The 18009-nt window shown below is 35.4% G+C and overlaps 2 protein-coding genes across 3 annotated transcripts; both read right to left on the bottom strand.

Moving 5' to 3' along the window:
• Nucleotides 1-1988: 1988 nt before the first annotated feature.
• Nucleotides 1989-9198, bottom strand: LOC120341418 (uncharacterized). Of its 2 annotated transcripts, XM_039409920.2 has the most exons (6): nucleotides 9126-9198; nucleotides 6688-6784; nucleotides 5919-6070; nucleotides 5386-5549; nucleotides 4346-4505; nucleotides 1989-2338 (listed from the first exon to the last, which is right to left on the bottom strand). In XM_039409920.2, exons 4-6 carry the CDS (start codon nucleotides 5452-5454, stop codon nucleotides 2106-2108), a joined length of 462 nt encoding a protein of 153 aa, XP_039265854.2. In that variant the 5' UTR covers nucleotides 5455-5549; nucleotides 5919-6070; nucleotides 6688-6784; nucleotides 9126-9198; the 3' UTR covers nucleotides 1989-2105. The 2 variants fall into 2 exon arrangements, with proteins under 2 accessions (XP_039265854.2, XP_077976437.1); XM_078120311.1 differs by lacking the exon at nucleotides 5919-6070 and having other exon boundaries at nucleotides 6693-6784.
• A 2689-nt stretch (nucleotides 9199-11887) lies between these two features.
• Nucleotides 11888-15817, bottom strand: LOC120340749 (TAF6-like RNA polymerase II p300/CBP-associated factor-associated factor 65 kDa subunit 6L). The gene is made up of 2 exons (XM_039409102.2): nucleotides 15520-15817; nucleotides 11888-14817 (listed from the first exon to the last, which is right to left on the bottom strand). The coding sequence occupies exons 1-2, from the start codon at nucleotides 15706-15708 to the stop codon at nucleotides 13465-13467; spliced, it is 1542 nt and encodes a 513-aa protein (XP_039265036.2). The 5' UTR covers nucleotides 15709-15817; the 3' UTR covers nucleotides 11888-13464.
• Between the last annotated feature and the right edge of the window lie 2192 nt (nucleotides 15818-18009).

The raw sequence follows: 18009 nt of genomic DNA, 5'->3' as shown, positions 1-18009 counted from the left end.
AATCTGTGAGAGAAACCTCAGTTCACATAACAGTAAATGGAAACGTGAACGCCGAAAACTTTTCAGGATATAGTACCACAAATAATTATAACACTGAATCTGCAGTGTGAACTAAATTATCCCGTAATGTATGTTCATCCATTAGCCATCGTCACATGATTTCTCTTTCACTGTAAATACTGGCTTTCATCGTACTTTCGCAAATAAGACATAAGTCTTTCTGTTTGTCTTATGGCGCGATAGTATTTTAGTTGATAATTGGATGTGAATCGTAAGTGTATATTAGGTGTATGTATAGTTTGCAAACAAGTGCGATTTTTAATACATTATTTGTACAACATTATCAGTTATATACGTATAGTTTATAAAATAATATATGTTTTATTATGGTGTGTTTACATACAATATTGCTGCTCTGGATACGCAAATACAATCATGCTTATGGCACGAATGATATTTGTCTGAAATTTTCATTTGTCACTTCGCACAGCAACTTCTTTCTGCTGGACCTCCACATTTATTCTTCACATACTTTTTACTGCAAAAATTTGTATTGTGCATGCATTTTCCTTTACATCCTGCGTCACTTTTCTTGTATATATCTTCAAATTTTTCACTTGTAAATATCAATATGATTTTATCTTAATAAAATGTGATTTGTAAAAAAACGATCTTGTTATTTCTGCCATTCTTGATGAAATATGAAATGCCGTCATATTGTTCCTTAAGGCATATATACTGAAACTATGTAAATAGTATTCTGATGGTGGTTCATTACTTGCCACTTACACCAGGGATGTGCAACATTTTTCGTAGGTGGGCCATATAACCAACTTTAGTCATCCAGCAGGGCCACAGATTTTCCATGTACACGAATTAAATACTAAGCGACAACCAAAACGTCGCGCGAACGGCAAAAGAAAAGAATTCGGCTATCGCACAGCACTCCAGTAAAAAAGGCATCGGGCAAAACACCGAAAAATTTAACTCAGCGACAAGCGCACAAATCATTATGTATTTTACCCATGTGAACGCCTTATTAAACATAAACTGTCTGATTAAGATTTTAGGCTTAATGGGAAAAATCTGAGTGTTGACAAGGGCCATACTAAATGACTTGGCGGGCCGCGTTGTGGCCCACAGGTCACCTGTTGAACATCCCTGATTTTCACAAGTCCAAGGAAACGATCAAGAAAACAGTTTTGGGGTGGTGAATAAATCTAAATCGCATTAACGGTTAACATTCAGCTCCTGTATATAGTTAGATAACTGGTTTTTGCCTGCGTTATATAGGTCGCAAATCTTCACGATGTGTTTGGTGATGAAGCGTGTTCGAAATAAAATAAAAAATTGTAAACAGATTTATTTAATATTGCTTTGAGCCAGACTGCGCAAATTATTTATTACCGCCATTCGTTCTGATTTTTGAACATATCCTTTCAAAGCATTGGCAAATGGCCTAAAAGGAAAGTGTTAAACTTCACTGTGTTGACATAAATTATTGGATAGTCAATGCCGAACCGGATTTATTCCGGTCCTTTCAAATAATAATAGTTTCTTATACATCGGTAGATGTCTGTAGCCGCATAGGGCCTTGTTCCAAGCGCCGTACAAAAATTGTCTAAAAACACTTATTTACGTGATTGATATGATATTAACAATCACCAAACACATCGTGATTGAGTTAATTTATCGTATTCTTCTGCGCTAAAAATTATATAGACATAGACTTGGTATACTAAATAGGGTGCTCCTGAGGTATGCGTATTATGATGGCGGACACCGGAACGTAGTATGTGTACCAGGTTATGGTTAGATCATAATTTTATTCCAATTTTCCTTATTTTAGTTCCATTACGAGTTTTGGGACAAGCCAAGGGACTCCCGTTGTATTTGTACCTAAAATTATGGCCTAACCCTAACCTGGTACGCATACTACGTTCCGGTGTCCGCCATCTTGGTACGCATACTTCAGCAATACCCTAAAAAATACTATATGCCAAGAAAATTTTTTTAAAAACTGTTTCCTATCTATAGATACTGATACATACAAGGTAAACAACACTTGCGATGTTTAGTTCCACTGCAAGCTGGTCGGTTACTGTCTACATATCCTTGAGAACAAATATCAGTTCCCCAAACCATGCGTTTTCCATCCATGTCTGTACACGGAAGATCTCCTTTTTCAGCTGAAAGTAAATTTCCAAACATTTCCAATTTTTATTCCAACCACACATTTTCTTCTTCAAATATTTTTCAACAACGTATCCATCAACACAGACGTGTTTTCTGTAATCGTGACATTTTCCTCCCAGATTTACGCATTCATCTACTTCACCTGCGATAGACAAAAACTTACGAGTGTCTATAAGACTCTGTTATAGCAAGGCTCTAGATAACCTACAGCGTATTCGTATAAAGATATGTATTAAAGGTATTATTATTTTGAAATGATTGATATTGCATATCAGCCATATACCGTACCCTGATTTAAAGAGGAATTGCGAAAATCTCTTCGGAACGTGAATGTCACATGGTGCATGATTTTAGGATACTGCTCTGTCGCATTTTCATTTAAAAATCAGTTTTAATTCGTTGTAGGCCATTATAATCTGTCATGATGCAGAACAATTTTGAGACCATTGGCAGATATTTGTATTTATTAGCAGAACAATTTTGATTTATTTTTAAACACAACTTTCCTTTTCCTGATCCCGATGTCGGGATTAATGTTTGTTAAAATCACGGAACTTCATTATTGTATCTATAAACGTCAAGACGGTGGCTATATGGGAATGACATCCTGTGATCGGAGAATGAATTGCCTTGTGCTGACAGGTCCAAGCCGATGAGATGAGCTCGCGTCAGTTAACTCCTCATTTGTAGAGACTCTTCGTGCCTTTATTTTAGTCAATACACTACTTTATTTTCAAGCGTTAGCCATGTGACTGACTTAGCGACACGTAATCCATTTTTTTTCATGTGGGCCCAAGGTCCCAACTTATACGGACTTGGCTAGTTTTTCTGATAGTAGTACTGGGCTTGCTCACGCTACATGTAATATATTCATCATACAATGAGTGTTGAAAAAGGTGACCGACGTAAACTGAGAGTAAACGTATTTCCTTACCCACAATAAAGTTGAACCACGGTGTCTGGTGTGTTTCAAAGTAATATCTGTCACGAATGAATACAATTCTAAGCGACATTACAAAACCAAACACGAAAAAAGATACTGAAAATACCATGATATTCCTTGGGAAGCAATTTTACAAGAATTAAAGGCTTCATATAGTTTCCTTTAAAAAAACTGATTAGAACAATAAACTCTAAATTTAAAATATATTTAAAGTGAATAAACTTGCGATGTTTTATTCATTTTTGGGTTTTCTCTGACTGCGTCCCGCGATACCTCCTCAAAAGTTTTTGCGGCACTTTAACCTCGCAACCTTGGACCACCCTGCATTAAATCATTTTACTCACAGCAGGAGCATCTGACGAGTTTACCAAAAGTTCCGTTGGATTTCAATTCATCGTTTTCATTGGATAGATCTAGGAAATTCAATCAAAATTTTAGCTGAAATTCTTTATAATGAAATTTATCAGACACGTCAGTGGACATAACGATCGCTTCAATATTATGTTGTCGTTGTTCTTGTTTTTTGACACGTTTTAAAAAAGTCTCTTTTCTCTTCGATTACTGGACCAATTGCTTTGAACTTTTCAGTAGTTAAAAATGGATTTTCGTTTTTATTTTGAGCTATGACGTCATAGGAATTTGCCACCACGTGGCGATTCCGCAAACCCATACTGATCACGTGATCAGCGAACAGGTTCCTTGGTCAAGCCTGCTGGTAAGTTACCACAATGAATTTCAGCGTAACGTGTCCATATATTTGAGCATGGCTGTATTTACTAAAGCATGGTCTGTTCTCTATTAAGAAAGATAAATTTGTAGACAATACTTTTTCTTGGCGTATTGGATATATATTTTAGGCTTTGGAGGCAATCGGACGATAAAGGGTTGAAGCACATGTTAAAATGGAAAATAGAGTTTTGATTATTTTTATCATAAATACGATTTTGAAACCACCAAAGCAATTCAAAACTTGCGACAAAAAGTCGTCTTTATATCTATCTAAAATATCCAGTCAATTTCGAAAGAATTTTTGCTATATAGTTTCGTTAAATGTATAATATGATTTACAAAACAAAGATTGAGAATTGCGTTTCAACAAAATTAATGTTTATTAATTACAAACTAACTTCTAGTCCTGGCCTAAAACGCATCTCATGATCTCCAACTTTGCGTTCTGATTTTCAAACGCAATCTAATCAAACTCACTTGGTTCTGGACAGGAAACCATCATTATGTCGTTTTGTAGAATCTTTACATTAATCGAACCAACAAAATGCAATCGTGTTCGATTATATCGAGCAATTTTGGAAAGTTGTGAAGTTAAGATCTGCATTGGAGGTCGAGGGTGAAAGCCAATTGCGTAAGTCTGTCAATTGAATATAAATTATATTGGCAGAAAAATGAAATGGTTTTAGTTATTGGATATAACATATCATTTTGTCAGCTAGCACCAACTTTACACTTTTGTAAGGATCATAATTATTAGGGTTTAGCCTTCTCTACCTTAGTATAAAGAAGAGATGGGCAAGGTCTTTGGCCAAAATTTTTGCCCCCCTAGACTGGCGGACCATGTAAGAGTGACGACTGACGTAAAAAGTTACATTTTGTGAACAATATATACAGTGTTACAAAAGTAAACGGGGAAAAAAATAAGCCTCCTGCCAAAATTAAATTTAATCCCAATCTACAACAATTCCTTGAGCTATTTTCAGCTAAATTTGGTTATAGTTTGGTTGTGGCAGCATCAGGCGGGCCAGATTGAACCGGACGGATTACCCAACGGGCCGGATTTGGCCCGCTGACCGTGGTTTGTCCATGTCAGGCATTAAAAGTTCGAACGCAAATTTTCACCACTCAGAACGAAATAGCCTATGAGCGCGGGTAATTAAGACTTACAGTACAAGAATGGCTGTGCGCCATCATGGTGAGCATACTTCTTTAATGAAGTACTCTTTATATACGGTGCCTAGCGCTCAGCAAAGCTTGAGAGGCAGAAATGTGGGAGTCTTAGACCGTTATTGCCACATTAGGGATTCGTTCAGAGTGATGTGCGAAACTAAAACCCTCTTTATATATAATATCTCCAGACACCAACATATTCATTCGAAGTTTAAAAACGCCAACAATCCTTTTTCAACCGAACAGCATACGTATAAGAAACATAGATCGAAAGTTAAAATTATTAACAATTTTTTCGAAAGCCAATCATTTTTGAAGAATAGAAAATGAAGAGAAAACTAACTCACGGTTATGTTCAAGTCCCATAATTTTTGAAGTGGTTCATCAATGCTATCCTGATATCTACCATCTGTCATAACAACGACAATGCCCGGAGCCCGAGGCCTATTACCGTTAGATTCTGAGAGTATTTTAGTTCGTACATAATTCAAAGCTTTCCCAATCCGCGTACCTGTCATATTTCTTTGCAATGAATAACTAGCTTCACAAACATTAATTGCTATTTTGCGCTAATATACTTTTGCATACATGGGCACTATTGCCATAAAAAATGACCACATACAGATCGTAGCGCCAATAGATGGATAGTGTGTGTTCTTAAACATTATCACACTAAAGATTAAACAAAAATTGACGAAACTTCAAAAATCAGTATGCGCGCAAAATTTTGCAGGAATCGTTTCAATTCGCAGTCCTAAAAATAATTTTATTCTTTTTCTGGTTACTTTGAAAGTCTAATATATTGTCAAATCCTTGACACAATTTTCCATCAACAAACATAGACTTTTAAACCATTTTCTGAAATATGAAACTAGTTTACCTGGTTTACTCTCAGGCAAAGATTCTATAGAGACGATCAGACCTTCTTTGTCGTTTTGGAATTGTTGTAAAGAAACCACTTTATTCCTCACAACATTTTTATTGAATGGGACAATCGCCACGTTAACAAAGTCACTTGAAATATCCCATTTACTGGAAGATAAACAAAAATAAATCAAATCGTTGTATTACAATTATGCCAACAATAACATTGAAACATAAAATTAATTCCTATTATTTTGCAAACTGAACGTCATTCGCTGTTATCGTAATTTGATATTATCTACTTATTCATCTTTCTTATTTATATAGTCAGGACAAATTACATAAAATTTTATGTAAATCCAAATTAAAAATGGTAGTCAAAAGTTGAAAATGCAGAACTCGCTTTAAAATAATCGGCGATTCCGAAGTATGTTTACCAAGATGGCGCACAATCTGAACATAATGTGTGTACCAGGTTGGGGTTCAGATTGTGCGTCATCTGCGTTCCTATCGAACATTACTGAACAACATTTTACTTTTGGAAACGCTGAAAAATACGTTCAGCGCATATTTTTTGTTCCTAGGAAAGCTGTTTATTAATTTAATCAGTTCAAGCTTTGTGCCAACCGGGTTGATGGTCGAAACGCGAGAGATGTGCGCAACGGACTCATAGCTTCGAATTTTTTTCTTTGAAAGTGCTTGTAACCTTGCCTTGATAAAATTTATATGATGGATAAAATAAAATTCTCAGTGATTTCACCAAAATGAAGCTGAAATCTTTTTACCTTACTATTGTTCGTAAGAAATCCTTCTTCAGCGACAACGAAGTTCCGTCCAGAGAAGTTGACGAATCAACAACAAACACAACGTCTAAACATCTTCCTGGAAATTAAGTTAATTATAACTATCGAAGTAATTGTAATTAGATCAAAGCGTCGTGCATGATCTGTGGTCATATTCGTTCAATGTGGGATTCTGGGAATCATATATCTGCGAATATGTGGTATAGTAATAATATGATTATCTTATGTTTCATGGAAATACTAGTTGACGGGAATGGAACAATATAAACTATATTCAGTGAAATTGAACATTGCTTCGTATAATATATATTTTGCTGTTTAATTAAGCTAGGCATCGAGAATATTATTTAGCGATGCGCTTGGCTGTGCGCTAAATGGACATGATTGTCTTGCGGAAATACCAACAAGAACGATGATAACAAGTTCTACAATCACAGCGTTAGACTTTATTGCACTGGAATTGAGGATTACACTTCGGTTTTAATACCATGCATGTCACCTAGGCCAGGGTATAATACCAGACCGAAAAAATTCCAGTCGTTCCAAAATAGCAGCCCTTTTATGGAGCTGCTTGTTCGGGGCAAAAGGCGTGGATAATAGTTGTACAGTATAGAAATAATAATAAATGTCCACAAGCTCGTAATTTCCTTCGAAATTGGTCACTTTGTCCATTTTCACCTCACAATGGTTGCCGATACTTTTAAATATGGAATTGAATTTAACAACTGTTTGCTGCCCTACACTTCAGTCATTATATTTACTCAAACAGTCTAGCTTGGTTATTATTTCAATATGCTAATTTCAATGCCACGTGAAATGTAGTTTGATTTGCAACGTACCTGATGCTGAACACAATTGCAATGATATTATCATCAAAACTTCAATCAATCTTCGCATTTCTCTCGTATGTTGATAGTTCAGCTACAGATAACGTTTGAAAAAGACATATAAGCAAATATGTACTTTTTTGCTCCAAGGCATATTATGCTCAATTTTGCATGCCGGAATGTAGAATTCTCCGAGAATTCATTATGATTATTCGTATGTTACCAACAACGCCTTAAATTATAGTATACATTTCTCTATTCACGTTCGGTATATATATTAATATATCTTTATAATTTATCTATGTTTTTATCCACGTTTATTTATTTGTCATGTAATACGCTAAGTTGTGTGGTGAAAGAACTTTACTTTGCGTACTGACGATTAGACCAAGAGCTAATAAAGCCCAATATGACGGCTTATCGAGTAATGGATAGACGATGGTCCTCGATTCATTCCGGAGCAGTCGCTCAGAACCCCAACTAAACTATTCAAGACGATTCGCAAGTTGAGTGATAAATTTTGAGTGTATGCAAGACAAGAGAGCTACGCACAAATATATGGACACGTTAGACCAGAGCGAATCAGTCCTTACCGGTACCTTTGACGCTACCGGTACCCTCAAAAAAGTTCTGAATTTCCAGTAGCAAGAATTTTGCAGAATCAAAACGTACAGCCAGTCATGACACTGACTAAAATCCGTGTTCCCATGGATAAAAAATAATACAGCAAAATTTTAGACGAAATATCAAATTTCATAGAATTCACGCAAAATTTTGAAATAAATAAAAATAATAGCCTTCTAGCGAAAAAATTAATCTTTAACCACTGAAAATTTCAAAGCAATTGGTCCAGTATTCGAAGAGAAAAGCGACTTTTTAACGTGTCAAAGAAAGAAAACGTGTCAAAGAACAAGAACAACAACATAATATTGAAACGATCGTTATGTCCACTACGTGTCCAACAACAACATAATATTGAAACGATCGTTATGTCCATTTCGTGTCCAATAATCGAGTCGGCAACCATTCTCACCCGCAGCTTGTTGCCTTTCTTGCTTGCTTACACGCTTGCAATGCCCGATAGCGTGAGGTACAAAGTAGGCCTACTATTTATGGCGCTCCAAAAGTATGTGTACCAATATGAAGGTAACTAATTTCGTTCGCCTACTTTACATCAAGTTGTGTACATGAACTGATGCCTATGGGCAGGGGATATTTACTGGCTAACACAAACATTTCCCGAAATCGTAACACAACTGAAACAAGAAAAATTGGAATAAAATTATGGCATAACCCCAACCTGGTACATATACTACGGGAGTATCATATTTATGCTCATTGCTCTATAAAATAAAATTTGTTAATTTACCACGAAGCAAAATCTAATATATTAAATTACATTTCGTGAAAAGAGGCGTTTTGAAAAGTCCAGGGCAGCAAAAACACGCAATGACCAAATATTTTTAATTTTGGTGCCGAGTAACAGGCTGTTAAGGGCTGTTACTATATTCGCCCATGTTTATCTATGAAAAGTGATATATACAGCTAAGAATAACAATACTTTGTAAAATTTTGCGTAAATAAAATACAGACCTCTTGATTGTATATCATCCCGCAGTCCATAATGTCATTTCCTAAGGCCGTTTTCCCTCTTGAATACTGTCAAGCATACCGTGGGTATGATTTCTGATGCTATCAATATCATCAATATTCATTCCCCCAAGCTGCAGATCAAAGTAGTTACATATCCTCTGGCATGCATGTTTTTGATGGCTGAAAAACAATTAAAAACGTTTGAATATAATTAATGTTATGAATAGCGTATTTCGTTTGAATATTATATCGTCGCCGGTTGGATATTTAAAACAACAAGTCTAGCACATCACACTGGATGTATTGAATTCATAAAGTATGCAAAACTGAAACGATTATTGTTTTTCAAAATACAAAATCGTTACGAATTTCTTGTTGCTTGCACAGAGCAATGCTATGATAACTCAAGTATTGCATTTTTATATTTCGACCAGTCTGCCATCTTCAATTCTACCAATCACAATATTGGCTATTTTACATAAGATTTATTTCCTAACCTAGATATGGGAAACTATCCGTATGAATCTTAATCAAAAGTCAAACAGTAGTATTCTGAGCAAAATCACAATTTAATTTAAACTAGTTAGCTAAAATAAAAAAATACTCACTTTCATCATCCAATATACAACTCGCTCCAATACACACAAATAAAATGATCAGGGATTTGAACACTTTTATGCGTTCAGTTTCAGTGTACAAAAGCCCTAGGGCCAGAACAAAATTATGACTTCATATTCGGCACATATAATACAAAAAAAGTTTGATTCCATTCTCTTGTGATAATAAGCTGTATTAAAATTATATGAACGTTAATATCTCAGTTTTGGAATTCTAAATCGGGTCATTCAGGAACAACTACTGCATTACGAATAAATGCCCGAAAACATCACTGATTTCACATTTTTTTTTTAACCGCGCATGTATCCTTGTTCGCGCGATTAGACTCATATATCCGATGACTTTCTGGAATTTTTCACTACAATTCGGGTTTTCTTTTCCTGTAATGTTGCACAGTAAACTGAGATTGCTATATTTTTAGCTGCTAATATATATTCCAGTCGTAATAGTTCATGACCTATTTCAATTTTATTCCGAAATTGACTGATTCGTTTTAAAATTTCAAAATATTTTGCAATTCCTAAAACGATTTAAACAACCAAAAATAGAGGCCTGACCGCATATACAAGTTATTTCCATCAAAACAATATTGCCGAAGAGTATTGCTGAATATTCTTAAACTTGAAATTCATTTTCTCTAACTATCTCATGCCCGTAGTCAAAGATTATTGTGACCATTGTATATTGCTAAGTCTCCATTAATATTTTTCAGTTTCATACTTTGCTATTTTCCAAGTTCATCAATTTCTGCAATCACTTCTTACTGACGTAGTATGTGAACCAAGATAGCGGACACCGGAACGTAGTGTGTGTACCAGGTTTTGGGTTAGGCAATAATTTTATTCCAATTTTTTTTATTTTAGTTCTATTACAAGTTCTGGGACTAGCCAAGTGACTTCCGTAGTTATTTTACCTGAAATTATGGCTTAACTCTAACCCGGTACACAGACTACGTTCCGGTGTCCGCCATCCTAGTTCACATACTACGGGAGTACCTTAATTTTACCTGGAATATTTTTTAAATTGTTTTCCGATAAGTCAAGGCGCCCCCTACCACCACTGGAATTGTTGAAGTTTTAAATCCCCGTACCTTGTGCATATCAATTTTATCATTATTGTTAATATTATTACTCATTATTAAATTCGTGGAGTGGGAACAATTTTATGTAGGCTATTTCAGTGACGTGGCCCGCAAAATTCTTATGCCCAGTAGGCTACTTTGAATGAGGTAAATACCTCAGAATAAGCTTTTTCATGAAGTGGAATATAATTAGACGTAAACATTAATGGAGAGCGGTGCAAGAGTCACTCGCCTCTTCTCCAACATTATGCACAGTGACATTTCAGTCAAAGCTTAGAAACAGGAGTATCAGCTACATTTTAATCGTTGATAATGTCGCGGAGATGAGGAAGGAACTCAAGCTTGTGATAAAACCCATCCAATAATAATGATACGTTCGGATATTGGCAAGAATTGATCTCAGTTGTCATCATAACATTTATAAGAAGTGAAGACCTGAATTTAAGTCAGGAATAGTGTTGACCACAGATAATTCAAACTGACGAAAAATCCTGGTTTTTCATGTTTGTAACGTTAACTGAATAATATACAGTACTAGCATGAAAGCAGAGTTTTGCGAACTCGTTGACTTCTTACTCGCTGTATTGTAACGTGGGGCGCGTGGTATTCGATGTATTTATATAAGTATGTATGAAAATTGGAGGCGAATCCGAAAGAAAAAATGTAACAACCATTATAAGTTTATTTCGACTCCATAATCAGCAGTAGGCGATAAAATAATAGATAAAAATAAAATAACTGACTATAGAATCGGGAGAGCAAACAAAACCTAGGTACGGTTTGAAGCGTACAAATTTTAGATGGAAAGGTTTTAATAAAAGAGGTAGTACGTGTTCGCTCACCTAAATGTATGAATCCTACAATCAATTTGCATAAATTATATAATAGTCTGTTATGCTAATTAGGGAGTCTAAATAAACCAATACTTAAATATAATGAACGTGAAGTGGTGCCGTCGTCGTAAAGATACATACTCTTGAGATAACCGGACTTTTTATTTGTGGGTAAAAAATGAAAACTTGACTTCATACACAACCTAGAACTATCACATTTTAACAAAAAATCCTACAGAACACATTCGATTCATTTACTTGGAAAAAATGTCACCAATCAAGACAAAAATATCTTAGTACTGTGTCAATGGATGTTTTTAAATTCGATTGATTGTCATTATTTTTCACACTGTAACCAGGTAGGTCAAAGACTTTAGTTGGTATCAGCTCCGCACTAAGATAAAGATGACCAAACTTTTCATATTTGATGGCTGGGGAGAGGGAACAGTTTCCAGTTGTCGAACAAGATCGGGTTTGAGCAGTGATCATTTGACCACTCCAAATACAATTTCTTCCCAACTAATGGCATATAAAAAATCAACATTGTGCAAATTATTTCAACATATTCTGAGGAAGTGTAGTAATAAACTTTTAAAAAAACTGCATTGTTTCAGCATGTTTTTATCTGTTCTTATAGATCAAAAACTTTTTTTAATATAGATGATCAATGATTCCTAAAATAAGTCTGTTTATTGAATTTGGACGAATCATTTAGTGTTAGTCCTTTGTGGTACTATTGAACTTCAAATTCTAAATTTTTAGTGCCGCTGTGAGGAAATTGAATATGGTGTTAAAAAAACTTGATTTTAGAAAATTTCAATCCATATGAAAAAGTCCAAATTATGAAATGTCTTTTTCCCCCAACCTTGTATATTATTTATTTTGCCAAGAAGTACATGCCAGTCTAAACTTACTTAAGCTGTCACTATGACAACATGGTGAAATATTTAATGTGACATAGTTTCTGATTGGTCTTCGTTTTCTGAAGGTTTTTCATCAGATTTCTGTTGTTGGTTTTCAGAGTGTTGTTCGTCGCAGTTTTCGTTTTCAAGTATTTCAACAGAGTCAGCTAGAACAATTTCACTTTTTCCAGAGAATAATCTCCCCGACTTTTCTTTGACGCTTCTTCTAACTTCAAGTTCTCCTGTAACACGCACTCTCATGCCAGCTTTGATTGATTTTAGTTCATCCATAACTTTTCGATTTTTCCCAGTGAGACTGATATTATTTGTAATTTTATGGCTCAATTCAATTTTAAACAAATCATGTTCACTGTAGTCACGACTTGCTATTCCACACAATACAACTTCATTTATCGGTTCTGGCCATGCTTGCTTTGTTTCTGTAATGTCTTCATTGTAAAATCTTCTATTTGTAGCCACGAGGCTTCCAAACTGATTTTGATTGTACCGTATCAGAGTACGACTCAGGTGCCGCAAAGCCGATGACATGATTTGAAGGAATTATTGTATATAAAAACACTAGAAAATAAGAAACAAAATTGATTAGAAAATTGCGACTGCATATAAAGGACAGAAAATATTTAAAAATAATATTAATGTCAGAATCAATTAAAAAGTAACAGAAGTTGAGTCGCCCTATTCGGAGGAGCCAGTAATTCATCGTTAATCAATTAAAAGCTATGTTAGATGAAGTCATATTTAATTAGGGTCCAGATAATCATTACAATGGAATTTAGCAAGCTTACAACAGACACAGTCAATGAATCAAAATCCGGAATTCTGAATATAGCTTCAAGTACATTTAAGACAGTTGCAGAAAAAAATTTGAGATAGGCTATCTATTTTCACAAAGATGTAAAAATATAATCATGAAGATAATGGACTTGTCTCTTTTTTGTTAAACAATAACACTTTCCAACATTTGTTGTTTTCAAACATAGGTTAAAATATTGACTATGTGTGTACAGCTGAGGAGAATCTTGAGTTTTTAATCTCCCCCCAATAGATATCGACAGTTTTTTATTTGGCACTCGATTCGGACCAAAAATGTCAACATAACGGTAATTTCTAGTCCGTCTCGGTATCGGAGTAAGTTTGGCCATTCTTGGTCCAAATTGCATTCTATCGTAATTACCATTTTGAATATGTATTATGCCTTTTCTGTGTGGAAAATTAATTCGAATCCTGGAAGTAAGAGCATCGCCAAAAATCAAAAATAAAGCTTCACAAATGCCATACAATTCGTCTGTGAGACTATGACCGTTCTTTAAGTCTGTTATCATTTTTTCTATGGCTTGCAAGATCACACCAACAACTTTATATGCATCTACTTTTAGTTGCAAATTATTAGAGTCTGTTATTTCTTCAATAATCTTTAAAGAGTTTGTATAGTAATTCAAAACACTTGGGCACAACAATGTCTTAATTGCAGATACTCCAAGTGAGTTAATTGTAACAACCGCACCATAATGAGAACATAGCGGCTTTGTAGGATCAAGAAGAACACTTTTGACAGAGTCAGTAATATAATCTGCAACCTCCGAACTTTGAGATCCATATTTCTGAACAATGAAAGCAAGTAGTCTGCCTCCATAATCCCTGAGTTTCCAATGATCATTCAATGGGTTGATGGAAGCAGTCAGAGATTCTAATACACAATAAAGGACAGATGACGTTAAAGGTTTTAAATAGCCAATAAGGTTAATGAAAGGATTAGATGCCAGAGCTGTTGCAGTCTGCAATAAATTAGATAATTGCTCTAAATCGTGACTAACTGCTTTCACATTTGATATAAAGGTTACAAAATATGGTAAAAGAGGAAAAATTTTCGAGCTTTTCCGCAGATCACTTAAACTCTCGTGTTGAAGTTCTTTGTCTTCCCCCAAAATACAAGTCACAATATAATTGAAGTAATCCATTAACACAGAAGGTAACTCTGAAGAGCTTTCCTGTGAAGTTTGGCCATCAAGAAGAAACCATTTTGATGATAATTCTGGACTGGCACTACTTTCTTCTACATTCATCACATCACTTTCCTCCTGTCCAGCAACTTTCAAAGTTTCAAGATTTATGACGTCATCTTTAATGCAATAGATATCACCCTCCTCCATATATTCATACTCTACTGATTGACTATGGTCTTCTCCAACAGTAGGAGGAATGTTAGCAATTTTCAACGCTTTCGAAACATCTTTTACCTGTAAAAAATGATGAGAAAAATAATATTCAAATAGTCACTTATAATCGAGTGTTCTGTAATGCTGATATCTAACAGAATGATTTCAATGGAGAAAGTAATATCTGGAGCAAGAATATACTGATAATGCACGCCCATGCAAAGAACTATACAGGTTTTTATGAAACTGTGGAACTAGCATTTGTTTTATAGCCAATATAGGATAGGATTTACATATTTATCCCGGGGGAGAGGAAAGTTGATAAGAAGCCTCAATCATATGGAGAACCACGGCCTCTCGTTCGGTTACCAGTCTAGGTCAGTTATGGGATCAGTTAGCCAGTTATTTGTGTTTTCAGAAGCATGGACTTGATGGTGGAGGAAGCCGTAACCGACGAGCGGTTACGTGAACCACCCTACGACGGTGAGGAGTCCAGCAATCCTCTCGCACATGATCATCCCTGCATGAGATTCGAACCTGCAAACCCACGAAGGGTACCGTAATCAGAGATGCGGTGGGGAGCGTATTCCTAACGCTTACCGTACCACGATGCGCCACACCGCCGAGCCAAGACGTTTCCGGTACCAGTAGGCCTACCGGTACTGAAATAGCCAAAAACATAAAAATACTGCATGGACAATCACACCTCGTTATATAGAATATGATATTAAAATGCTAGGTCGTCAAATTTTAATGAAAATCTGTCTGTAAAGTCATGGTTACCTGGAGACGATTTCGTCGGGATCGTTTCATAAACTGAGCTGCAATGTTGACGATTTCTCTGATTCGATAACTGGCATCTTCAGCGAGGGCTTCGGTAATTTCTGTCTCTAGAGTATCAATTCCATTAGCTTCTGCACATCTTTGAATAGATATTGGCAACAAAACAGCGAACTTTTTCTCTTCAGACATTGCTCACGAACGATCGCCCACGCCACCGCGTCAACACAAGGCCCATGCGATTTGACCTCTGTCAGTCTGTGAGGCTGAAGCAGAAAATCTAAACTCCTCTCTGTCGGGAAAATATAAGCATCTGTCAAGAAAAATAAAATTAATTAGATTTAGTTTAAAAAGTATTTAATTTCTGAAGACAAACTGACTGTGAATGCTTTTTCGACTCTTCACCCCGTGAAAACTATTTCTATAATTAAGCATTGCAAATTTGCAATGCCTATTACTGTATTAGCATAATTAACTGAATATTTGGTCAATATTCAATTAGGATAGGATTAACATATTTATCCAGAGGGAGAGGAAAATTGATAAGATGGCCCAGTCAAATGGCAAACCACAGCCATGATTTAAACAGAAAATAACAATTCGACAAATTCATTGGGATAAAACATTCAATATTTAACTGCAATCGACGAGAGACCGAAATCGGTGTAGATCACGGTGTGCGGTGTAGTGCAATAATTTTTTTTGCCTAGAGTTGTAAATTCGCTGAAAGTTATTATACGTTCATCGGCGGCATGATGCTAAATTTCAATAAAGGAGTGAATTGGCGACCCAAATATTTTGATTGAGAAGCTTCAATATAAAACACTAATAAAAACAGGGCCCCGCGACAGATTGAAAACGCTTCTCCAAACATTGTAGGCTAAATCGCAAAGTTACGTTTGGGTACATGGCACACATAAGGTTCGTCAGCGTTGGGAACCACAACGTTTCTAAAATCGAAACACAGTCAATTCTTGCGCGGAATTTACCTTTTTATTCATTGATTCAAATTGCCGTCGAAAATTTTCGTGTTAATATTATACAAGGTTGGAAACGCGACTTTTTCCCAAGTCGTGGTGATATATAAGATAAAAATTAAACTAAAGTATTTTTAATCAATTTTTATTGTAATAAGATATTTTCACTCCGTGAGCTTTTATAGCAGACTTGGGGATTTTTCTAACGATTTTATTTAAAAAATAATCTGAGTGGCATCATTGCAATAGAGCGGAGTCAGTGTTACAACTACAGATCAGATTTGTCAAATTCTCAAAATACGTATCAAAACTAGATATAATAAAGTTTACCACACATTTTTATGCCCGCGGATTGCCATGCATTTATTTTGTTGACGCAACTACATGTTTAATTGAAGACAAGTATATTAATAAAGCACGACATTATTAAATATGTCCGTATTGGTAACGGATTGATTACTCTACTACAGAACAGAAAAATCATTATTATCCGTCGAAAAAGTCGTTCGGCAGGGATTTCGAGGCGATGAATATGTATTTTTGATTTATCGAAACCTGATCGAAACTAAATACAATTAGGCATGTTTATTTCATACTTTTACATCAACGGATTGAGTGGTTAGACCAGTAATGTTTATATTTTGACGCAAGAAGACACAACCGCGAGTAACGTCGGACACAATTATATGAATATAGAAGAAAATTTTAGATCATCGTATTTGTCATGAATTGAATATTTTCCGGGACAGAAAATCGGTATACGCTAAAAAATATAAGGGAATGAAAATTTTTTATTTTGAAACCCCCGCTTTCTGAAAATCTAGGCTACGCGCCTGGCTTACTGGGTACCTCATAGAAGCCAAAATTTCCATCGTTTCACCGTGAGCTACATGTAACAAAAACGACGAAATAAAGGCGTTCCCGTAGTATGTGCACCAAGATGGCGGAAACCGGAACGTAGTATATGTAGGCTACCAGGTTAAGGCATAATTTCATTCCAATTTTCTTCTTTTTAGTCTTAATACGAGTTTTTGAGGACTAGCCATTTGATCCCCGTAGTATTTGTACTTGAAATTATGGTGTGTTTCGGTGTGGAGCAGAGCGCAGAAAAGACGGGATCATTGCATCTGTTGGAATGGTGGTCGTTTGTGGAAATTCGATATTATTGTTGGAAGCATTGGAACGAATACAAAGATTTTAAATTGAACTAATCGAAAACGACAAAAGAACCCGATAGCCCATTCCATGTTTGTGTATAGACTACAGCGGTTAAGTTTCTCACTCTACTTATTTCATAATATATATAACCTGCATTTATATGAGAATGATTATTTTATATAAAAATTCGCGTTTAATTTATTTTATAATTTAGCCTTTTTAAAATTATGATAAATAAAAATAGAAACAGTTTTATAACGTTGACTCCGGCCACTTCTGGATGTTAGACCCGCGATTTTCAAAACAATCTGATTATGAATTAGATTCATTGCTAAACTCGTGGTTCGCGGAAGTTGGT

Source organism: Styela clava, chromosome 14 (genome assembly GCF_964204865.1).
Source record: "Styela clava chromosome 14, kaStyClav1.hap1.2, whole genome shotgun sequence".
Lineage (NCBI taxonomy): Eukaryota > Metazoa > Chordata > Ascidiacea > Stolidobranchia > Styelidae > Styela > Styela clava.
This window is presented reverse-complemented; position numbering and strand designations above follow the sequence as displayed.